Genomic DNA, 23,203 nt, shown 5'->3' on the forward strand with positions numbered 1-23,203 from the left:
TGTCTCTGTGTGTTTCTGTGACTCTGGGGGGGGATGTTGGAGAAGGTGTGTGTGAATGGTGCCAGTGTCTCTGTGTTTCTGTGACTGGAGTGGAGCTTGTGGGAGTGTGTGTGAGCAAGTCAGGGCCCTGTGGGCGCCCTGTTTGTGTATGAGTGGGGTTGGTGTACGTATGAATATCTCTGTCTCTGAGTTTCTCTTTGTTTCTGGGTTGTTTCTGATCATGGAGGGCTTCTCTCCAAGTGCTGTGTCCCTTTGTGGGTGTGTTTTTGTTGCCCTGGGTGTGTTTGTGGTGATGTCCTTATCGGAGGATGTCTGAGAGTCTGTGCGTGGTGGTGTGGGACCCACGTGTTGCTGGGCACTGTGGGTAGCCCATGTGTACATGGTGTAATGGTGGTGGTGGATGAGGGACCGCGGCCTGCTCTGCAGAGCTGTCCATCACCACCAGGGCTGCAGACATGGCTCTCATCATAAATTCTCCCATGCCCTCTGCCTGGCTCTGCCGGCCCCTCATGTGTCCACTCCCTCTGCCACCCCCCCCCCCCACCGTCACAGGCAGCTGTGGCTAGAGCCTGTTACTCTAGCCCCTCCCCTCCCCTCAGCACCTGTGGGCATCCCCTGGCACCCATGGGGGTGGCATGTATCCATAGATTGTTCTAGGCATTGGCTAGGGCACAGACTTTGCTGTTCCCTTCCCCTGCTAGCATGTGACTGTTTTTTGCATCTCTTGGAGCCAGTGCTGGGGGTAGAGGTGGGGATTGTGGCTCAGATGGAGATAGCCCTGGCGAGAGAACCTCTTCATCTGAGCCCTAGCCTGGCATCACCCCGACCCTCAGGTCTCACTCACGTAAGGCCTCTGTCCCAGCAGTGCCCCTCCACTCAGCCACTGCGCTTGACTCCTCTCTGCCATTAAAGCATTCAGGTGGCACAGGACACCCTGGCATGGTGACCTTCTCCCATCGAAGACCCTCAATGTCTCTCCCCTCTGATAGTGGCTCTGAGGCTTGGGGAATCTTGTCTGCTGGTGCCAGGCACCCCAGGGCCAGGCCATCTGCTGCCTCTGTCTTCCTGCTGAGGCTGGCACCGGTCAGCAGGGTGCCCTCAGCTTTGCCAAGAACCAACCCAGCCTCCAGGCCACTCCTTCCTTGTCCTTAGCCATCTGGAAAGGCCTTCTGGTCTCCAGGGGAAGCAGGGTGACCTTAGGTTATTGTGAATGAGGAGGAACCTGAGGCCCCCATTCTAGGGGTGCAAGGGGACCTCCCCTTTCATCTCTCCGGCCATAGGATGTTGCCCATGCTCCCAATCTCCCCAATTCCCCTTGCTGCCCACGACTCCCCATCTATTGCCCAGTGCGGTGAGGTGACAGCGTCTGTTTACCCTTCTCTGTAATCCAGGTCCATCATGTTCATAGGCGTCCCTGCCCTGGCCTTGGCCCCAGCCTCCCTCTTCCACTCCCCACCCCATCAACCCTTTCGGGGTCCACTTCCGATCCCACTCTGCTTCACTCTGATGCTTTCTGCTCATCCACCCAGTTAAGTCTAAATACTTTCACTTGGCATTTAAGCCCATTCCTCTGGCCCCAGCCCCTCTTTGCAGCCTAATCTGCTATTTTTCCAGGCCCTGCAACCCAGCCAAATTGGACGATCGACTATTCCCTCAACACACTCTTGGCTTGCCGGCCCCTGAGCACTTGCCCATGCTGTCCCCTCTGCTCAGCATGCCTTTCCTCCTAGTCTCCAGCTGCTCATTTTTCAAGATCCAGCTCAAATGCCACCTCTTCCAGGAAGTTTTTCCTGGCCTGCCACAACCAGATACCATTTCTCTGACCCTGCAGCTCTTCTTCATCTCTGCCAGTGTCTTGTGGGTTCCCCATATCACAGTCATCTTTGCCTTTTCCTACCTGTGACTCTCTAAGGACAGTTACCATGACTAGAATGCATGGCTTGTAAACATCTGGAATGGTTCTTCCCAGCCCCCACCAGCCGGCCTGGCGCCGGCTCAGGGCCGTCCTGGGCCTCAGTAGAGAATGGCATGTACCAGGCATCGTTTCCTTCCTGCTCTTGGGAGGGTGGAGCGCCCATGTCCCAGGGTTGAGTGCTGAGCTCCAAGGGTCTCTAACCTGCCCCTGCCCCTACTCTCTCCTCCCAGCCCCGTATAACCATCTCTTCTCTTATTTCCATCAGCAGCCAAACTACTGGAGTTTCAAGGTCAGTGCGTGGTGCTTCTGCTTCCGTGACAGCTGCATGTGCTCTCCCATCCCTGCCCCTACCCCTCCCTGCACATGCTTTGCACAGGGTGTGCGTCTGCACGGGACCTTCTGGTGCGGGCGGTGGGCCTGGGGCTGCAGGCTGTGGCTGCTGCTTTGAGAGAGTCTGGGTGGGCCTGCCAGGGGCTTGTGGATCCAGTGCAGGAGCTGCGGCTGCCTCTGCTGGGAATCTGGGCTGGGAATGCTCAGGCTTCCTCAGGCCGTGAGGGGCATTTGGGAATGAGAGGCTGCCTGACATTTCCGCCAGCCTGGAGAGACTGCTGGCTCTGAGGCAGGGACCTAGACCCCATGATCTTGTTGAGGGCCCTGTTCTCTGAACTCAGATGTCATCTTCCAGGGAGGCCCTGTGACTATGATGGGTCCCTCATCCCTTCCTTACTTTCCACTATGGGGAGCTGTTGAGTGCCAGGCAAGACTCATAGCCCTGCACCCCCAAACCTGTTGCCCAAGTGGAGGGCTAAGCTGAGGGAGGGGTGCCTTCATGCCTCCTGGGAGAGTCTGGACTTTCCACAGCTGGAGAGCTGTCTAGGGCATCCTGCTGACCCTTGGGGGAGCACCCTCAGGTGCCTCCTCCATCTTCTCTGGCACCCGGGCCTAGAACTGAACCAAGTCAGACTACTGCTTGTGTCCTGGAATCTTCGGTCCCTCAAGTCCCAGGCATGATGACAGGGTGGGAGGCATTCATCCCAGACAACCTGGGCGTCAGCTCACCCCAAGCATCTCCTTTGCATGCATTCTTCCACAGAGAAGTCCCTGAATCAGGGACTTGGGGAATCACAGAATCATGGCGTCGGGCAGATGGCCTTTGCGGAGGAAGCAGTTCAATGCACAGCCGGCCAAGGGCCAGGCTGCCCGTGGTGAATTCCAGCCTGCTATTAACTAACTAGCTCGGTGACCTGGGGCAAGTTACATAATCCCCGGGGCCTTGGTTTCTCCTCTGTAAAATGGAACGACGATATCTGTGTCATAGAGTTGTTGTAAAGAATGGAATGAGATACTGCGTGTCCTGAGCACAGTGCCTGGCTCCTAGCAAACCCTCCGTGGTAGCTTACCTCGTTAGCTTTTAGAATTACAGGCTCTGACTTGATTCCCAAATCAGAATCACCTTGCGAAGCTGGCAAAAGTTTCAAGCCTCAGGCCCCAGACCCCAGAGATTCAGATTCAGTGAATGTGGGGTCCTGGAAAGAATGTTTCTAAAAGCTCCCACGTGATTCGGCCCCAGTCTGTGGACAGCCACGGGGAACCTCAGCAACTAGCCTGACACCCCCGCTCAAGGTTCCCTCTGCCTGATCTCTGACCAGGAGTCATCAGCTCCTCTGTGGAACATCTCCAAGGACAGGGGCTCACTGCCTCGCCCGGGAGCCCCTTTCCTGTCTTTGGCGAGCTCCGCTTGAATTACTGTTTTGTTCTCTTGCCATCTCCCTCGTAGTCAGGAAGTCCTTCTGGATGTCTCACTTTTCTCTGCCCTGTTGTCTCAGCCCAGGGCTGGAGAGAACACTAAGGTGCTTTCTCTCTTCTCAAGAGGGTTTTCCACAAAGGTTGTGAGGAGGGGAAGGTGCCCACAGGACCAGGATGGAGACAGGAACTGGCGGAGCAGGGAGTGTGGGCAGCTCTTCTCCCAGGGTTCCCTGGGCAGGTTCCTGCCTTCTCTGCCATCAGCAGCCCCTGGCATCCCCGTCCCCCATCATTCTGGCCCCTGTTCCATCTTCTTACTAGCATCTCCCTTGTGCCCCCCAGCACTGTGGCCACTCCTACTCATCCCTGCTGGCTGGCTCATTCTGCCTGAATTCTGTAGCCCCTCATCCACACCAGCCTGGCAACCACTGACCTTCCAGTTGCCTGGCACCCCCATGACCACCAGCTCAGACCTGGCTCCTGACACTGTCACGGGGCTGAGGTGAGAGAGAGGGGCACAGGTTGGTACTGGTGATCAGCCTAGATCTGAGCCAAAGGGTCCAAAGTCTGGGCACAGGTGTCCCCAGGTGCACCCAGTCTGACACTGCCTCCCTCCTCACTCACCCATGCCCACCCACTGCTCAAGGCACTGTGCTTGAGGCTGGATGCCCTCTGAGGTCCCCAAATATGACCTTCTACATCCCCAAGCCCTCGAGGCCACTTTGGGGACAGCTGGGCACATCGCCCGATAGAGGAAGATGCTGTCTCTTTTCAAGAGTACTAATCCGATTGGAGCAGTAAATTGAGTTAATACAGAAGATAGAGATTAATTTGGGGTTAACCAGGATTTGGGGAAGGAGGGAGCTGAGGAGGAGAATAAATGATTCCTTTTCAGAGATATTTTTACTGTTTTTAAAAAAATTATGACAATGATATATTCTAATTGTGCAAAATTTACCCAGCAGAGAAATGTATAAAGCAAAGAGAGAAAGCTCACTCCTAGCCCCTAGATAACCCATGTTAATGGTTTTGAGTGATTTGTTGTCAAAAACAGGCAACTTACTTTATAGAAAAATACAATTGGGAAATGTGATTTTTTTTCCTGATAATATATGTATATATAATACATGTATGTATATAATGTACATAACATGGAATGATGTAAATCTGATTCATTATCTTACTCCCTTAAAAAAATGAGTTTCTGACAGCAACCAGGCGTGAGGGGCGGGGCTGGGGCAGAATGGCAGGAACTGTAGCCCTGAGTGACAGTCCCAGCCTTCAGCCAAAAGTAGGCTCTTAAAGTGCAATTGAAATCATGGTGAGCCCTCCCCCATGGAGGGTAATCAAGCTGTTCCTGGGGCAGGGACTGTCCCTGGGTGACACCCTCCCCTAGCCCCAGCAGCTACCGCCCTCAGCTGTAGCTCTCAGCGAGGGGCTGCCCCGCTGGGTCCCTGGGGAGGCCTTCCGGGAGGCTAGCCAGGCCCGATGGCTGTGTGGCAGCATGTGTCTTGCAGGGTGGGGTAGGCCTGGCACTTAACACCATGTGCGCGTGTGGATCACACCGGGCTTAGCATGTGCACTGCATGTACTAGGCAGGTAGTCTCTTTCAAACTGGGGTCCAGCTGGCTTTGGGGGGTTAGGGATGGTTCTCCCAGTCACTCTAAGTCAAGGACATTGTGCCCAGCCCTGCGAGGGATCCTGGGGTCCCTAGCTCTCTCTGCTTTCTCCCTGGGCCCTGCTTCCCGCCCCCACCCCAACTCTCTGAACTCCACGAAGGATAAATTCGCTGCTCACAAACCCGCCGCTTAATTAATGTCTGGAACTAATGCCCCAATTTGCTCAACGATTCTGCTGCTCACCTCGGTGACAAATTTGTGTTGTTGTTGTTCTTTGGAAGCTTAAAATAGCAGGCGTGCCCATGGCTCCTGCTCAGATGGTTTCTTGTCTGGCTTCCCAGGGTGCCTGAGTCCTCTGACCACTCCTTACCTGCTGGGTGTCCCAGCCAGGCCAAGGCCCCAAGAGGTTGGGGAACGCTCGTGCAGCCTCACAGCGAGTCTGGAACCCAGGAGACCCTCCTGTGTGTGTGTGTCACTGGCTGGCAGAGGCTCCCCGGGCCTGGATGGGGGCAGCGGGCAGAGCCAAGGGGCTCATGCTTGGTTCCTCTTGGCCCGCCCTGCCCCTGCAGACCCGCAGCTCGCGCCACACTCAGGGAGCCCAGCCCGGGCTGGCAGACCAGGCTGCCAAGCTGTCATACGCCTCTGCGGAATCGCTGGAGACCATGTCGGAGGCCGAGCTGCCCCTGGGCTTCAGTAGGATGAATCGCTTCCGACAAAGCCTGCCCCTCTCCCGCTCCGCCAGCCAGACCAAGCTGCGCTCGCCAGGTACTGCCCACCCGGTCCATCCTCCTCCTGGCCCCTGGCTCCTCCCTTTGCTCTGCTCCCCTGGAACCCTCTTCATCCCCTTCACCATTCTATCTCTCCTCCACCGTCTTTTCGAAGCCTCTGGCTCTCTTCCCCATCTCCCCATCTCCCCACCCCCAGCAATCTCCTCTCCCTCCTTAGCTTCTCTCTTCCCAGCCCTCCTCCATCTCTCTCTCCCCTCACCTCTCTCCATCATCTCTCCCACCCCTCTCTCTCCCTCAGCATCCCCTTTCTTTCCAAGCCTCCTCTCTCCCTTAGGCCTCTCTCACCCCCTTCCTCAGCCCCTTTTCCTTCATCCCCTCCTCTCACCTCTCTCCCCTCGGCAACGCAACGACTCCCTCTGAGTTTCTGCCCCACCTGCTCCTGCCCCCAATTTCCTCATCCAGGCTCCAACCTGTCTGGGGTCAAGGAGGTACCTTGAGAGGCCGGCAGCATGAGGAGTGCCTGGGTGCACCTGCACTCCGGGACAGCATCCGGCCTCAGACCCTGCCTCTGCGCGGCCAGCGGGGCTCCTGAAAGCCCCCCTCGCTCCCCCGGCTGGCGACGTGGTGGTGGCACTGGCAGCGAGGGCAGCATCTCCTTCGCAGGGGTGCTGTTCCTGCAGTTCGGGGAGGAGACTCGGCGCGTGCACATCACGCACGAGGTCAGCAGCCTGGACACGCTGCACGCACTCATCGCGCACATGTTCCCGCAGAAGCTCACCATGGGCATGCTTAAGTCGCCCAACACCGCCATCCTCATCAAAGACGAGGCTCGCAACGTCTTCTACGAGTTGGAGGACGTCCGGTGGGCGTGACCCCGGGGGCTTGGGGCGGGCTTCCCATACTACTACTCTGAACCGGCTGGAGTCCGCGGGGCCGTTCCCCAGCCCTGTACTGACCCCCTCACCCTCTCCTCCCACAGCCCCACCGCCCCGCCCTCTTCCCCCGATCGTCCCAGCCCCACCTCCTCCCCTCCAGAGCATCCACCTCTATTGGTTCACGTTGGCTTGAGCTAACCTGAGAATGGTGCGTGAGGGGGAGATGGACAGGGTGGAGGTTGCTAGGTGTGTGTGTGTTGGTGACAGGCAGCCTGAGCCACGAGATCCACCGAGCAAGTAGTTAGGAAGGGGTTGAGGCTCCTGGCCCCTTACCACCCCTCCTCCCCTCTGCCTGTTTTAGCTGCCCCTCCTCATCGCAGGGCTGGGGGATGGTGACCCTCTGTACCTCCCCCCTCCCCCCAGGGACATCCAGGACCGCAGTATTATCAAGATCTATAGGAAGGAGCCGCTCTACGCCGCTTTCCCTGGCTCACACCTCACCAACGGGGACCTCCGGGTATGGCTGGGCATGCCCAGGGCACTGGGGAGGCTGGGCAGATGGGGTCCAGGAGCAGTCTAGTCACTTGTCACCAGGGACCAGGGCCAGCTCTGGAGAAGGGAACATAGAGGCTGAAGCAGAGGGGGGCCTCCATTAATTGTGGGGTCATGGAGTCCCTCCCCTCACCTGCCACTTTCCCCTCTTGTTCGCCCAGAATTTCTCTAACAGCCTCTAGATACTCTAGACAGCCTGGCTCAGGAACCACCCCTTTCCCCTTTTGTTTCCCACTCCTCACCATAAGATGGGCCGCGGTTTGCCGCTCTGCTGCGTCTCCATCTGCCACTTCTTCCTCCTGCTGGGAACTCTAATGAGAAAGGGGCCCAAGATGCAGCAGGAGCGAGGGAAGGCAGAAAACAGAAGGGACTTCCTAAGCGTCAGGGGGGAGATGATGCTGGCTCCTCAAGCAAGGAGCAAGGGATCCCCTTTGTGACCAGCCCTATGGGGTTCTGGGGATGTCTTCTGCAGAGAGAGATGGTGTATGCGTCGCGGGAGTCGTCGCCTACGCGGCGCCTCAACAACCTGTCGCCAGCGCCGCACCTGGCCTCCGGCTCGCCGCCGCCGGGGCTACCGTCCGGGCTGCCGTCGGGGCTGCCGTCGGGGCTGCCATCGGGCTCGCCGTCGCGCTCGCGCCTCTCGTACGCCGGGGGGCGCCCGCCGTCCTACGCCGGCAGCCCGGTGCACCACGCGGCCGAGAGGCTGGGGGGAGCCCCCGCCGCCCCGGGCGTCAGCCCCAGCCCCAGTGCCATCCTGGAGCGGCGCGACGTGAAGCCGGACGAGGACCTGGCGGGCAAGGCGGGCGGCATGGTGCTGGTGAAGGGCGAGGGCCTCTACGCCGACCCCTACGGGCTGCTCCACGAGGGCCGCCTGAGCCTGGCCGCGGCCGCCGGCGACCCGTTCGCCTACCCGGGCGCCGGCGGCCTCTACAAGCGCGGCTCGGTGCGCTCGCTCAGCACCTATTCGGCCGCCGCGCTGCAGTCCGACCTGGAGGACTCGCTGTACAAGGCGGCGGGCGGTGGCCCGCTCTACGGCGACGGCTACGGCTTCCGCCTGCCGCCCTCGTCGCCGCAGAAGCTGGCCGACGTGGCGGCACCCCCCGGGGGCCCCCAGCCGCCGCACAGCCCCTACTCGGGGCCGCCCAGCCGCGGCTCGCCGGTGCGCCAGTCCTTCCGCAAAGATTCGGGCTCCTCGTCGGTCTTCGCCGAGAGCCCCGGAGGCAAGAGCCGCAGCGCTGGGGGCTCCTCGACGGCCGGAGCCCCGCCCTCCGAGCTCTTCCCCGGACCTGGGGAGCGCCCGCTCGTCGGGTTCGGGCCGCCTGTGCCAGCCAAGGACACGGAGACCAGGTGAGGGACGCTCGCGATGGGGGAGGCAAAGGGGGCTCTGGAGTCTGTGGCAGGATTGTGTCCCGGACTCTGAGACCCCGGAGTCCTTTGTAGACCCGGAGTAGTCTTGAGGGGTCGCCAGAGTACTGTATCTTGGATGTGGCGGGGAAGGCATTGGAGAGACGAATATGCCATTTTCCCTCCGTCTACAAGTCCTGAAGGGTGGACAAGAGGGCCCCAGTCAAGCACTCTGGGCACCTGGGTTTGCATCCGTTCCCTGACCCTCAGTTTCCCCAACTAAAGTTGAGGCCGAACTAGCACTCTGTAGTGCCGTTCTGCTCAGTTTGCAGCCATGAGAGCTGTCCAGCACAGGGCCGGCTGAAGTTGATGGGTGGGGGTGGGGGGGGCGGTACTGGTAAGAAACAGGGATGGGCAGAGAAACACATTCCATTAGGTAGCCTCCCAGCTGGGGGACTCCTGCCCATCATTCAGCTCTCTCCTAAGGGTCAGGGCCGGAGGAAGTAACCAGGGCACTGACTTGTCCTCCTCTGCCCTCAGGCAGCGCTGCTGAGGAGAAGCCATTTGCATTCACACAGCTGTCTTGTGGCCTGTGTGCCAGGCCCTGCACTGGGCACTGTCGATGCCAAGTTGGGCAGACCCTGTTCCTGCCCTGTGTAGTGGGAGAGACACATTAAGAAATACTTGCACTTCCCTTGAGAGGGTGTACAAGTGCTGTGGGAGGAGGGACTCCTCAAGGCTGTTGGGACTCTGGGATGGCCTCAAAGAGAAGGTAGGGAGGAGGGCATGTCAGGCAAGGGGAAAACATGTGCAGAGGTACAGAGAGGCTTGAGTGGGGCCCAATGGGGAGCCACTGGTGAGAGATGAGACTGGAGAGGGAGAGGGCGACTGTCAGGTGGAGAAGGGCCTTACCAATGTTGGGTCCGGGGCTGTGAGCTTGACCTTTAGGCATTGGGATCCTTTGAACTGTCTGTGTGCTGGCGCTGGGGAGGGAATGGTATCTCATCTAATTGCCAATCTTAGGAATGGTGGGGGCTGGGCAGGAGGGACCCCATGCCCAGAGCAGGGGTTGCTCAAAGCCCCCATCCTCCCCAGGGAACGCATGGAGGCCATGGAGAAGCAGATTGCCAGCCTCACAGGCCTGGTGCAGAGTGCCCTACTGCGAGGCTCAGAGCCTGAGACCCCCAGGTGAGGCTGTTCTCCCAACACCACTGCCAGGGCTTGTGGTTGAGGCAAGAGGAAGGGGAAGTGGGCAGCAGGAGCCCCGGGCTCAGCTCTGACAATATCTTGCCCTGTGACCCTGGGTGAGCCCTTTCCCTTCTCTGGGACTCCATCCTGAGAACAGAGGACTGGGAGATTATGTTAGGTCTCACCCAGCTTTGAGGGTCTGGGGCTAGCCTGGCCCCCTGATGGCCATCTTTTACAGTGAGAAGATTGAAGGCTCCAATGGAGCAGCCACCCCCTCAGCACGTGAGTGACCCTTTCCCCCACCCCCCACAGGTCCTTCCTTCTCCAAGCCTCAGTTTCCTAATCTGTAAAATGGGGACTGAACAATAGCTACGTGACTGGGCTTCAGTGGATAAGAGTGATCACCTTAGCCCTGGTGCTTTGCTCCCACAGAAGGGCTGACCACCAGTTGGGGAGGGGAGCAGAGCCACATGCCTCTCTGGCTACTGTATGGGGTTGGGAGTGGGGAGGGTCTTGCCGCGGCCCTTCAGGATTTGTTCCCTTTCTTCCATCCCTGTGGCCCCTCTCTGCAGCCTGCGGGTCAGGCGGCAGGAGCAGCGGGGCCACCCCAGTGTCCGGCCCTCCCCCACCTTCGGCTAGCAGCACCCCTGCGGGGCAGCCCACTGCCATCAGCCGTTTGCAGATGCAACTACACCTGCGTGGCCTGCAAAACAGCACCAGTGACCTGCGCAGCCAGCTGCAGCAATTGCGGAAGCTCCAGGTACTGCCCGCTCTGGGCCCTCTCCCCATGCCCAGCCCCTCCGCAAATCTGGCCCCGCCAGAACCCACCCACTCGGGCCAACACCCCTTCCCACAAGTCCCGCCCCATCCCTTGCTCCCTCTTACCTCTCTCCGAACCCTTTCTCTCCCTCCTCTTTCCCTTCCTTGAGTTCCCACCCCCTCGCTGAATCTTTGCTCCCTAACCAAGCCCCCATCCCTCGCTCATATCCCCCTCACTGAGCCCTCCTTCCCCTTCCCTGAATCCTCCTCTCCTGGAGCCCCAGTCCATCCCTCTGAGCGCCCCCCCCCCCCCACGCGCGTCAGTATCCCTCAGGGCAGTCCCAGTTCCCTCCTGCCCCGCCTTGCTCTCCCCTTCCCCGTCCCTTGGGCGGAAGCCCTTCCCAGATCCCCTCGGCTCCCCCTTCCTGAGCCCGCACAGTCTTCCCCGCCCTGCCCCTCCTGGCAGATGGTCCCACCAGTCAGGAGCCTGGCATCGCTATGCCCGCTCCTCAAGAGGGCCCCAAGGTCCGTCAGGTGAGAATAATGAGCAGAGACAGGTTGGAGAGGAGGCAGAGAGTTGCCATCTGGGCAGCGGGTAAGATCTCGCTCCCCCCACCCCACCCATTGCCCCAACTCGGCCTTAGAACTGAGTTCAAGCGTTGTTAGTCTTCCCGTCCCAGCCACGGAAACCCTATCAAACCCCAGTGCTTGAGTCCATCATCGAAGCCACAGCCATGCAACCGCATGATCGGCAGAGCCCTACATAGGGCGACGCTTTGCCCCCCAAATATTCCCATCCCCTTCTCCGGCCTCTATATTTTCCCAGAACGTAACTTTGTCTTCCGCCCCCCACCATCCCAGCCCTGCGCTGCTGCTCATGGCCACAGCCGAGCAGCTGCATCTTCTGTGGAGCCCGCCCGGCACCGGGCTGTCCTCTGCGCTCCTCCTCCCTTCCCGGCCCTGTCCCTGCTGCGCGCCCCCATTCCCTGCCACCCCAGTCCATCCGTCCATCTGCGTCCCGCAGCTCCAGAACCTGGAGTCGCTGCGCGCGCTGCTGAAGGGCACGGAGGCGGAGCTGAGCATGCGCGTGTCGGAGGCGGCGCGGCGGCAGGAGGACCCGCTGCAGCGGCAGCGCACCCTGGTGGAGGAGGAGCGGCTGCGCTACCTCAACGACGAGGAGCTCATTACCCAGCAGCTCAAGTGAGGCTGGGCTCGGCTGCGGAGGGAGGGCTAGGGGTGCGGCCCGGGGGGCCTGCAGCCTGGTTTCACTGGACGGCGAAGCTCCCTCCCTTCTGAATCACAGCTGACCAAAGGGTCTGTTCTGAAGCCTGATTTCTCTCTCTGTGGCCTGATTTCTCTGTGACCCACAAACCTTTGACCATCTGGCACAATTCCTGAGTTCTTTTTTCTGGCTTGATGCCTGCTTGTGCTATGCTCTTGCTTTCTAGTGGTCCACAGTCTGGCTTCCTCGTGGCTTGCAGCCTTACTCTCAGGTGGCCAGCTGCCGGATTTCACTCTGCCCTCTGCCTGCTTTCATTGTGGCCTGTGATCTGTGCAAACTGACCCTTGGGTGGAGCATTTAGGTGTTGCCAGCTTGGTCAGCTTGGTGCTGACCAGCCACAGTTACCACGCTCCAATTCCCTGAGCTCTGAGACCAGGTATAACCAAGGAAAATCCTCCTCCCATCCTGGTGCAGCTCAAACAGGGCTCTAGCTTTTTCAGAGAACAGCCAGCCCCCAAATGCTTAGACATGGAAGGGTTAACAGAAGACAGTCTTCTGATCCAAATTTAGCAAGCGGCTGTCTGGCCAAGATTCGATTGTCTGGCACCATTGAAGGGAGAAGCTGCCTTTCACTGTCCTTCCTCGGAGTGAGTGCCCCCACCCTGCTGCAGCCTTGCCTTGTCAGTCATTGGGGTCTGAGACAGAGGTCTGCTCCTTCCTCTGGCTTCTCTCTTGGTGGCACAGGGCACAAGGGGACCCGAGGTCCATCTCCAGCACTGAGAGGCTGTACGATCAGGGCAGTTTCTGCCCTTCCTGCTCGTTGGCTTTATCATTTGTGCCCAGTATTAGGATTTTTGCAGTTCCTTCCAGAGAGAGCTGGGGTTCTACTGGCCAGAGACTAGGGGAGCCAGGAGAGGCTGCTCAGAGGAGCCCACCTTCCTCACCAAGTCATATTGGGTTGTACCTCTTGAAAGAGGCTTCTTGAGAAAGGTCCCTGTTCCTCAGCCTGGGGCCCACACAGCCTGGTGGTACATGTGCATTTCAGGGAGGCACAAGGCAAGGATTCACATGACCCCTTGTGGCTGAGATAAAATAAGGGCCCATCCCACTTGGAAATAAGCCAGCAGCAGCCACCCTATCACTCCAGGTGTGAAAGCTTGGTGACAACTCCAGTCACATCTCCAAGTAGACTGGCAGCTGCCATCCTCCTCCCCCAGGGAATTCCATTTACCCAACTTTCCTGTCCTTTCCTTGCCCCTTTTCACTCAGTGCAGAAGAGCTGGGTTGGAATTTTCAAAAGGAACTTTCCTGAGACATTAAAGGAAAATAAAAGGAAATATAAAAGCACAGAGGCAGAAGAGATGAAAGGACGGATTTGTGCTCTGTCATATGAGTGTCTGGTCCTCAGCTTCCTGGGGACCTCAGTTCTTCAGGAACGCGTAGTCGTCACCCCTGCCCTGTTATCAAACCTGTTACTCAGAATGCTCACTTGAGAGAGCTTGGTGCTGATATGCTGCTTCTGGCAGGATTCTGCATCCACTTTGAAGGGGGCTCCTGCCTTTTTGGGGTGGGGTCTGCGCTTGGCTGCACACCAGCCCTGCAGTGGCGCCGGCTTGGCCATGAGGGCCCTCCCTGCCCAGCCCTCATAGCCTCCCCAGGAGTTAGGTCGACCAGCAGGCCTATCTTTACCCCTGCTCTGTGTGCTTGCTCTTGCTCGCTACAGTCTGCCCCTTCCTCCTGCCCTGGCATCCTGCTGTAAGTTAAGGCTGATTCTGTGCTTTATTCAGCTTAGCTCACTCACCTGTCCTTTTAGCCAAGCGCTTGAGCTCTGTCTAGACATTGCCCCTAGAGGCAGCCTCTGCTGATTGAGACCTTTTGGCCTCTGGAGCCTAACTTGGCCTAAGCCACGGCCAGCTTTGTAGGCATGCGACCTGCACAGTCACGCAGGGCCCCACACAGTCCGTAAGTTCGTAAGGGCCCCATGGCTTGGTTTAATGCTCTGCTATTGCAGTCTTGAAATTCTTAATAATTTAATAATTTTTCAATTAGGGGCAAAATCTTCATTTGAATCTTCTTCGAATTATATAGCTGGTTCTGTCCTGACCCTCCCATTTCGGCCCTTCCAGGACACTTTCTGATCCCAGTGTCTAGACTTGGGCTGGTCTGGGACTCATTTGCAGAGCCTGCCCGAGTTAGGGGCTCTAAAACTTTAGCAGATTGCACGGTCAGAAAATCCAGGTGCTGACTGAGCTTAAGGGAGGCCTCGTCCCTTTGGCCTGAGAATTGCAGTGTTGTCTCCTCCTGAAGGCCTACCTGAGTCCTCCTTCAAATGAGGGTCCTTTCTCCCTCAAAGTGACGTTTGGGAGTGACCTTTTTACACACAGGCACGCTTTGAGCCAGTCAGGTGTCACACACAGCAGAGGAGAGTTCTTTCCCATGTGGCGGAGTGAGGGCTGGGTGGGACCGTGGGTGGGTGTGGGGTGATGTTAGTCCAGTGTGGAAGGAGATGCAGCTGAACCCAATGGCTGAAGTCAGACGTGAGTAGATACTGCTTTGCCACAAAATAGGTATATGACCTTGGACAAGTTACTTAATCTCCCTGAGCCTCTTTTTTTTTCCTTAATGCCAAAGCCTGTTGTATTAGTTCGGGTAGCTAATTAATTAGTTGGGGTAGCTGCTATAACAAATTGTGTAATAGTTCAAAAGTAATAGACAGATCTTTTTTTCTCGTGGCACAGTATTGGGTGGGTTAGTGGAGTGGCCCTCCTCCATGCAGTCATTCTGGGACCCAGGCTAATGGCGGCTTTGCCATCTTCAATATGTGCCTTCCAAGATCACCCACGAGATCATTGCCTTTCAATCAACAAGAAGGGGAAAAGAGCATGGAGGGGCTTCCAGGGAGGTTTTTATGGGCCAGGCCTGGAAGCAGCAGGTCCTCCTTCTACTCATATTCCGTTGGCTAGACCTGATTCGAATGGCCTCTTCAAACTGCAAGGGAGGCTGGGAAATGTAGTTTAGTGTCTGAGCTACTGTTTGTCAATGTGTAAACTGGAAGTAAAAATGGTTCCCACTCACAGGATTTGTTGTGAGGATTAAATAAGGTAATAGCAATGAAGGGCTGGATGTGGCGCCTGGGAGGCAGCAAGTGCTCGGTAAAAGATCGTTCTTGAACTGGTGGTGTTGAGTCATAGGAGTTTGTCTTTGGCTCCAACATCGTCTGTCTTCCCCTGCCAGTTGGATGAAGATGTGTAAGGCATGCTGATAAGATTTGCTGATGACACAGAGCTTTGATGGGGAACAAATCTGTTGGATAGTAGGGCTGAGATTTGGAAGTCGTTCCCACCTGGATTGTTGAACTGAAATCCCACAGATGAGATTTGACAGGAACGGATGTAAAGTCCGGCATGTGGGTCAGGGATGTCGGTGACTCCGGCACAGAACTGAGATGACCTACCTGGGCAGCAGTTCATTTCTTTCGCTTATTCACTCATTCCACAATTATTTACCAGACATCTCTTCTGCTCCAGGCACCAGGCCAGGTGCTGGGAATCGGAGATGAATCCGGAGGATGTGGTCCCTGCCTGCCTGGAGCTGCACAGCCCAGCAAACAGGAGCTCCAGGGGTTTGGGGAGCTGGAAGCAGACCCCCGACCCCAGTGTAGGGAGTTGGGGAGAGGTTCCCATTGAGACCTGAGCATGAGTGGGAATTAGTCACACGTGTGCATGTGTGCGTGCATACATGTGTGCATGTGTATGGGTGAATGGAGTGTTCTAGGCAGAAGAAATGGTATTATAAAGGCCTAGAGAGGGCAGCACATGCAAGGACCTCAGAGAAGTTCTGGATGGTTCTAAACAAGCAAGCCAGATGAGAACAGGGGATGTGGCTGGAGGGAAAATCCAAGCAGCCCACAGGGCCTGACCCCTTCCTCATCTGCATAGCCTCATTTAATCCTCACTGTGGCCCCAGGAGGGAAGAACTCTTACCACCCCCATTTTCTAGATGAGGAAATTGAGGCCTGGAGATAGTAGTAATTTGTCCAAGATCTCTCCACCGGAACAGGCAGAGCTGGGATTGGAATTGGGATCTGTCTGACTCTAGAGCCAAATTTTCAACTCCTACTCTCCTGCCCTTCTTGGCTGCATTGAAGAGTTTGGATTTTAGCCTCCAAATGATGGGATCCATTTAGGGTTCAACACAGAGGGTGGTGACTTGTTCCGATTTACATTTTAGAAAGATGTGGGATTTTAAACAAGCTCATCGTAAACCAGCTGAAAATTGAGAGCAGTTTTGTCCTCAAGGAAAGAGGCTGAGTGTCTGGAGTGTTTGAGAAAAGGTAGATGGACATGGCAGTGCCACTGCACAAGAGAAGAGACCTCTTAGGGGCACACACAGCTGCCTTCTGTTCTCTGAAAGGCTGCCAAGTTCTCTGCTGCTTTCTTGGCAGAATGAGAATCAGAGGATGCAAGTTATAGGGAGAGAAATTTGTACTGATGTTGCTGAGGTCAGAACTTCAAAGAGGGGACCCAGGGCCCTGTTAGGCTGCTCTTCTGAGGTCTCATCTCAGAGGTTTGGCATTTCTGATTTCACTTGGCCATTGGCCTAGTGGATAACTTCTAACATTGATCTGACTGGTGGCCTGATTTCTTTCTAGCTGCCCAATTTCAGGGGGCTGGGCTGGGGCCAGAGGGGCTGAGAGGGTCTCTCTGTGGCTGCAGTGACCTGGAGAAGTCGGTAGAGAAGATCCAGAGGGACATGTCCCACAACCACCGGCTGGTGCCCGGGCCCGAGCTGGAGGAGAAGGCACTGGTGCTGAAGCAGCTTGGGGAGACGCTGACTGAGCTCAAGGGTGAGCCGGGGGACCAGCGAGTGTGGCACGTGGTCCCGGGCGGGAGTCCCTGCTGCACCCCAACCCCCAGCCCCAGGCACTACCCTCCCTGCTGCCCAGCCTCCCAGTCCTCGGAGCTGCCCCCTCCCCAGCTCACTCCTTCTGTCCCCTCAGCTCACTTCCCAGGTCTTCAGAGCAAGATGAGGGTGGTGCTGCGCGTGGAGGTGGAGGCCGTGAAGTTCCTGAAGGAGGAGCCACAGCGCCTGGACGGGCTGCTCAAGCGCTGCCGTGGGGTCACAGACACGCTGGCCCAGATCCGAAGGTCATTCTATCCCTGACCTCTTATCTCTGACCTCCGATTTCCCATGGGGTCACACACTGGGCCCAGATCCATAGATGGGCCTGACTCCTTAGCCTGACTCCCCAAAGGTCACTGATGTGCCGACTGGATCTGCACCTCAACTCTGACCTGTGACCCCTCGCGTGTTGTACTCTTGGCTGTCCCTTATGCTGGATGCAGTCACTCCTCCCGGGCCCTTCCACCTGTCCTGCCACATCCCAGAGCCTTCCTCACACCCTGCCTCCCTCAGGCCTGGTTTCCTCCCATGGGGCCAGCACCTTACTGGCCTCACAGCTGCTCCTAAATCTCCCAACCCCAGGCAAGTGGACGAGGGTGTGTGGCCACCCCCCAACAACCTCCTGAGTCAGTCCCCCAAGAAGGTGACGGCCGAAACTGACTTCAACAAGAGCTTGGACTTCGAAATGCCGCCGCCCAGCCCGCCGCTGAATATCCATGAGCTGAGTGGGCCGACTGAGGGAGCCGCTCCCACCCCCAAGGGGGGCAACCCCACCAAAGGCCTGGACACTCCTGGCAAGAGAAGCGTGGACAAGGCTGTGTCTGTTGAGGTGCTGGGCCTGGGACGGGGGGCATGAGCTAGGCCCATGCTTTCTTACACCATCCTAAGTTGAGAAGTGCCAACGCATGGGTGCTTTTTCTGGGGGAGAAGGAAGTCTGAGAAGCATATTGAGGGCAGCATTAGTCCTGCTAGACAGAAAAGCATATCATAAAGCTATAATAATTAAGGCAGTGTGGTGTTTGCATAAGAATAGACTCTGTAGTCAATGAAACAGAATACAATGTCCCCAAACAGGTCCAAGTATATCAAGAGAGTGGTATATAATGAAGGTGACATTCTATACTCCTGGGGAAAGCATGTAATACCCAAGGATAAGTTTGAGGGTCCTCCAGGGGCCAGACCAGATGTGAGGCTTCCTTTTCCCTTCCTTGCATGTGTGGCTGGTGGGGGACTGGGGCCGCAGAGGCCCAGCAGCAGGCACCTGCTCTGGTCCTGACTCTTGCCCCCTCCTCTCAAGGCTGCCGAGCGGGACTGGGAGGAGAAGCGGGCAGCCCTGACTCAGTACAGCGCCAAGGACATCAACCGGCTGCTGGAAGAGACACAGGCAGAGCTGCTGAAGGCCATCCCTGACCTGGACTGTGCGAGCAAGGCCCACCCAGGCCCGGCCCCCACCCCTGACCACAAGCCCCCCAAGGTCCCCCATGGCCAGAAGGCAGCCCCCCGAACGGAACCCAGTGGGAGGAGGGGCTCAGGTATGGGGGCTGGGAGGGGGCTGGTGAAGAGCCCAGAGGAGGGGAGCCCCATCCCAGGAGCTGTCAGGTTGATGGGGGAGGCACAGGGGGTAAGAATCTTTGTGATCAGGCTGCCAGAGCAGGGAGGTGCCGGGCCGTCAGCAGCCCAACCCTCAGCCACTAAAGGTCGACCCAGAAGGATAAGGTAGAACTGGATTCTATCCAGGGTCTTTCCGCTGCCCTGACTGCTACTGAGAGGACCACATAGGGAGGATGAGTGAGTCCAGACAGGGTCTGCATTCATACAGACAGGCAGTGCTGATCCATACGCATGTGGCTCCTGTGCTCTTGGAGCCTGTGAGCTCACAGGGAGGGCAGAAATCCAGACCAGAAACGGCAGTCATCATTCATTTATTAATTCCTACCACACATATTTGCTAAGCACCTACTGCATGCTCGGTGCTGGGGATAAGGAGAGAAGACGCTGCTCACTTTCCGGAAGCTTAAAATCTAGTGGGGGAATAATACCACCATTTATGCTTATCAAGCGCTTACTGTGTGACAAGAACTGCTCCAAACACTTTCTATATGTTAATCCTTATAATTTCACAACAACCCCAGGAGGCAGATACAGGAATCATTCCCATTTTACAAATGAGGACACTAAGGCTCAATGTGGCTAAGTCGTCTGCCCCAGGCCATACCTAGTGTGTGAACCAGGAATAGGACGCAGGTGCTAAAAGCAGCAGCAGAGAGGAGCTCTATGCTGTGCAGTCCTAGAGGAGGCCCTGGGAGGGCAGGAAGGGCTTCCTGGAGGAGGGGTCTTTGCGCTGGAGTCTTGAGAACAAGTAGGCCAGTGAGAGAAGGCATTCCAGGGAGAGGAACATTGAGAGCAAATGCCCAGAGGTGTGTGCTGTTGGCGAGAAGGGTTCAGGCCAGGCGTAGTGAGTAGAGCTGAGGCTGAAAGATTGGCAGGCATGGAGGGTGCTGGGCCAAGGGGCTTGGATGTGGTTTGGGGTAATGGGGAGCCACTGGGGGATCAAAGGCTGAGGAGTGTCAAGTGTGAGGACTTCTCTGCAGGTTGCCCTGGAAACAGCCCCCACCCCCAAAAGAACTGGGGGAAGGGAAAGCCTGGTGTGCAGGGCCAGGCTCTTGCAATTAGTAACTGCTCTCGCTTCATGGAGAAAGGATGAAGATCTGTGCCAGGGCGGGGGCTGGGGGGCGGTGGGAAAGAGATGGATTATGGCAGCACTTCTCAGACTTGAATGTGGGCGTCAAGTCACCCAGGGAGCTGCAAAAATGTGGATTCTGATTCAGTAGCTCTGGGTGGGCCTGAGCTTCTGCACTTCTAACAAGCTCCCAGGTGCTGCTGGTGCTGCTGGTCCATGGGCCACACTTTGGCTAGCAAGGGGTGGGAGTGCTGGAAGAGGAGGAGTGACAGTGCTCGCTCGGGGCTGAATTGCAGGGGAGGTGGGGGAGAAGGAGGATGGAGCCTGTGTCCTTTCCCCTGAGCTCTCCTCTCCCCTCCTCCCGGGAAGAAGGAGCGAGGTTTATCCCCTTGGAGTCAGATGTGGCGCGCAGACTGCAGGGTTACAGGTCTCTGACGTGAGGCCCTTGGCTGCCCACAGATGAGCTGACGGTGCCCCGGTACCGCACGGAGAAGCCCTCCAAGTCGCCCCCACCGCCCCCTCCCCGCCGGAGCTTTCCCTCTTCCCATGGCCTGACCACCACACGCACAGGAGAGGTTGTGGTCACCAGCAAGAAGGACTCAGCCTTCATCAAGGTACCACCCCCATCTTGGGCTGGGGACAAGAGGAGCTGAGTGGGGGCCATGCCTGAGATGACCTCTGGAGACTCTCTGGGGTGGCCTCTCTCAGGGGAAGTGGAAGGAAAGAAGGGGGCTGGCCAATGGTGACCACTTCTGGCTTGAGATCCCTGTGTATTTGTCCTGCTCGCAACCCAGGCCCCTGCCTATTGGGGGCCATCCTGGCAGGGGACAGAGGAAGTAGCAGATGAGGAGCTGGGGCAGGTGGGAGGTGGTCTGGAACTGATGGGGCCTAGGAGGTGAGCTGGTGCAGGAGGGGGCACAGAGCCTCGTCTTGACGGGGACCTGCACCTTGCAGAAGGCCGAGTCTGAGGAGCTGGAGGTGCAGAAGCCCCAAGTGAAGCTGCGCCGGACGGTGTCGGAGGTGGCCCGCCCAGCCTCCACGCCGCCCATCATGGCCTCTGCTATCAAGGATGAGGACGATGAGGACCGCATCATCGCAGAGCTGGAGGTGGGTCAGGGGCCCTCCTGGCCCTGAGTCATCAACCAGGCCGGCTCCCTTTTCCTGACAAGCTGACCCCAGGGCAAGGTGGCTGGACTAGGACAGGTGGATGGCCTCTCGGGCTACCTGCTGAGGCTGGCCTGTTCAGGACCCCAGCCTTCTTGCCTCAATTTCTTCTCCACTGTAAAATGGGGGAGGGGGTCTAGAGTCCCTCCTTGCAGATTTGAGTTTCTTTATTGTAGTCCCTGAGACCCTCCAGCTGCCCTGAGACCCCTGTGCTCTGAGAGCCCCATCGCTGAGTGTTCTGAGAACAGAGTACTTTAACCCGTCATACCCAAGTGCCTCGAGCCCCTGCGAGTACTTAGGTCACCCATACCAAGTGTTCTGAGCCTCCCTCCCCAAGTGGCTGGAGACCTTGGACACTCTGCCTCTAGGGGGCAGAGTGGCCAGTGGCCATGGGAAGGGTCCAAGGAGTGAGGCTGGGGTCCCAGTGCCAGCCCAGGCCACCCCTTCCCATGGTCACCTGGGCCGTGGGCCAGCACCCCCATCCTCTCTGTGCCCTCTCCTCCAAACCTGCCCCCACCTTCTGCTCCCCAGGTGTTTGAGAGAAGCTCAGTGTCTTCCCTCCCCCCCACGCCCCGCCGCCAGCCGATCCCCACCTTGCTGTCCCCCCAGGACCTGGGGCCCCCCAGGGGCTCAGCCCCGGGCCCCCCATGGAAGGTAACGGGCTGCCCCCACCTCTCACGGCGCTCTCTCTGCCTGTGCCTCCACAGCTTCCTCTCCTCACCTCTCACGCTTACTCACCTCTCCAGTCCCGCCACTGCCACAGCCACAGCCTTACCACGCAGACTCCCCCTCCCCAGCTTCAAGGACAGGTGTAACCCTCCCTTCCCTCCTGGAGACCCTGCAGCCTGGTATCTGGTGGCCCCATGGGTCTGTGTTTTCTTACAGGCTTGATTCCGAGTCTGGCCCTTGGTGGCCTGGATATTTTGTTCCAATCTGCAGCCCGAGTTTGGTCTGGCCCGAAGCCTGGGTTTTGTCTTGGTCTAAGATTAGAGTTTGGGTGTTGCTCACTACATGACTTTAGGTCCAGCTCCAAACCTGACTTTGGCCTGAACCCTTGCCTAGTCTCTGCCTGGTCCCCTTACTCTCTGCCTGTGCCAGGTGGGGGCTCCGTTTCTCCCACTGGAATCTATGCCTTTCACTGGGGGCCAGGATACGCCAGGAGGAAGGCTCACTGACGGCCTCCCTCCAGCCCATGGCCCCACCTGGTCAGGGAGCTTGGTATGGAAGAAACCCACACCCTTCCTTGGCTGCTGGTTCTCTCTCACAGTGTTGGAAAGTTCTTCCTCTCTCTAACTTCAGTCCTTGCTGCTGTCCTGCTGCACTTATTTCCTCTTTATTCTTTCTTGGGAATTTGGGGGTGGACCTGCTCTCTGTACCCCCAGGGGACTGTGCTTGGGGGATGGTGGTCTGGGAATCTCTCCCTCTGCCCAGTCAGGATGGGGCAGGAGGGCCTCTGCTCTGAGGAGGATAGCTTCCCATGCACACACATGTCACCTGCCTTGTCTGGTTCTCCTTGGCCCACAGAGGCATCCATGCTGGCCGCCACCTGATTTCTGGGCTGGCTTGAGGCCTGGTGGCACTTTGGCTCCCTGGCTAGGGGGAGCAGACAGGCACCAGACAGGTGGACAGTGCTGTCTGCTGGGCAGAGGGGGGCACAGAGCAGTGTGGAAGGGTGCCCCCCCAGCTGGCTGTGCCCTCAACGCCTTGGCCTGCTGCGCCCAGGCCCTGCCCCTTTCTGGCCCTGGGAACCAATCCTGAAGGGGTCCAGTGGGCCAAGCCCTTCTGCTGGCCTTTTGGGCTGGCTGACCCTCTGCGTCCTGAGGTGCCATCAGGCAGTGGAGCCAGCGGGCATGGGTCACTTCTCTGCCTTCCCAGTCTGCACCCCCACCTCCAGGTAAGCAGGTGGCAGGGCTGGGCGGGCTGTCTTGGGAGGGGGCTTGGGGTCCCTGCTGGCCTCCACACATCTCCCCATGGCTCCTTTTAGTGGAAAGAGCACTGGACTTGGAGTCAGACTGCCTGGGTTCAAATCCTGGCTCTGCCACTAGCTAGCTGTGAGTAAGTGACCCTGGGTGAATCACGTGACCCCTACCCTTGACTTCCTCATCTGTAAAGTGGGGACAATAAGAGTAGTAGCCATTTTGTGGGTTGTAGTGAGGATTAAAGATGAAGACATATGTGATCCTGCCAGCACGAGACTGCTCAGAATTAGACCAGAATTCACTGGAGGTAGCTGGGGGTTTGGGGGTCTCTCTCTGTGCCCCTACCAAAGCCAGAGCTGGGGACGCTCACACAGAAGCAAACGCTCCAGCTTTGCGGAGCCTGTGTGCAGCAGAGGGCCTTGGCTGAGCCCCTCCCCTTGTGGCTGTGAAGCCCTTGGAGAAAGCTCTGAAAGCAGGGGGTGGGGGCCCAGGATCTCTGGCCTGAGATGAGGATGACAGCCCCATCATCAGAGGCCAGAGACCCACACCGGTCTCCACCCGCACAGGGCTGCCCGTCTCAGTCACTCAGTCCA

At 57.8% G+C, this 23,203-nt stretch overlaps 1 protein-coding gene across 8 annotated transcripts in view; it reads left to right on the top strand.

Annotated features, from left to right (window-relative positions):
• SRCIN1 (SRC kinase signaling inhibitor 1) overlaps window positions 1-23,203 on the top strand; it is a 68,921-nt gene that overhangs the window by 33,310 nt on the left and 12,408 nt on the right. For 4 of the 8 annotated variants that reach the window (XM_070227440.1, XM_070227439.1, XM_023652647.2 and 1 more), the window contains 15 exons: window positions 2,181-2,204; window positions 5,847-6,042; window positions 6,669-6,867; window positions 7,304-7,397; window positions 7,905-8,779; window positions 9,872-9,964; window positions 10,203-10,246; window positions 10,537-10,724; window positions 11,748-11,923; window positions 16,661-16,791; window positions 16,945-17,092; window positions 17,430-17,676; window positions 18,145-18,379; window positions 19,987-20,141; window positions 20,482-20,634. In XM_070227440.1, the coding sequence (XP_070083541.1) occupies window positions 2,181-2,204; window positions 5,847-6,042; window positions 6,669-6,867; window positions 7,304-7,397; window positions 7,905-8,779; window positions 9,872-9,964; window positions 10,203-10,246; window positions 10,537-10,724; window positions 11,748-11,923; window positions 16,661-16,791; window positions 16,945-17,092; window positions 17,430-17,676; window positions 18,145-18,379; window positions 19,987-20,141; window positions 20,482-20,634 (2,958 nt within the window). Of the gene's footprint in view, window positions 1-2,180; window positions 2,205-5,846; window positions 6,043-6,668; window positions 6,868-7,303; window positions 7,398-7,904; window positions 8,780-9,871; window positions 9,965-10,202; window positions 10,247-10,536; window positions 10,725-11,747; window positions 11,924-16,660; window positions 16,792-16,944; window positions 17,093-17,429; window positions 17,677-18,144; window positions 18,380-19,986; window positions 20,142-20,481; window positions 20,635-21,222; window positions 21,346-23,203 lie in introns of all 8 variants that reach the window. The other 4 variants (XM_023652644.2, XM_070227437.1, XM_023652648.2 and 1 more) reach the window with 2 other exon arrangements.

This window comes from Equus caballus, chromosome 11 (assembly GCF_041296265.1).
Source record: "Equus caballus isolate H_3958 breed thoroughbred chromosome 11, TB-T2T, whole genome shotgun sequence".
Lineage (NCBI taxonomy): Eukaryota > Metazoa > Chordata > Mammalia > Perissodactyla > Equidae > Equus > Equus caballus.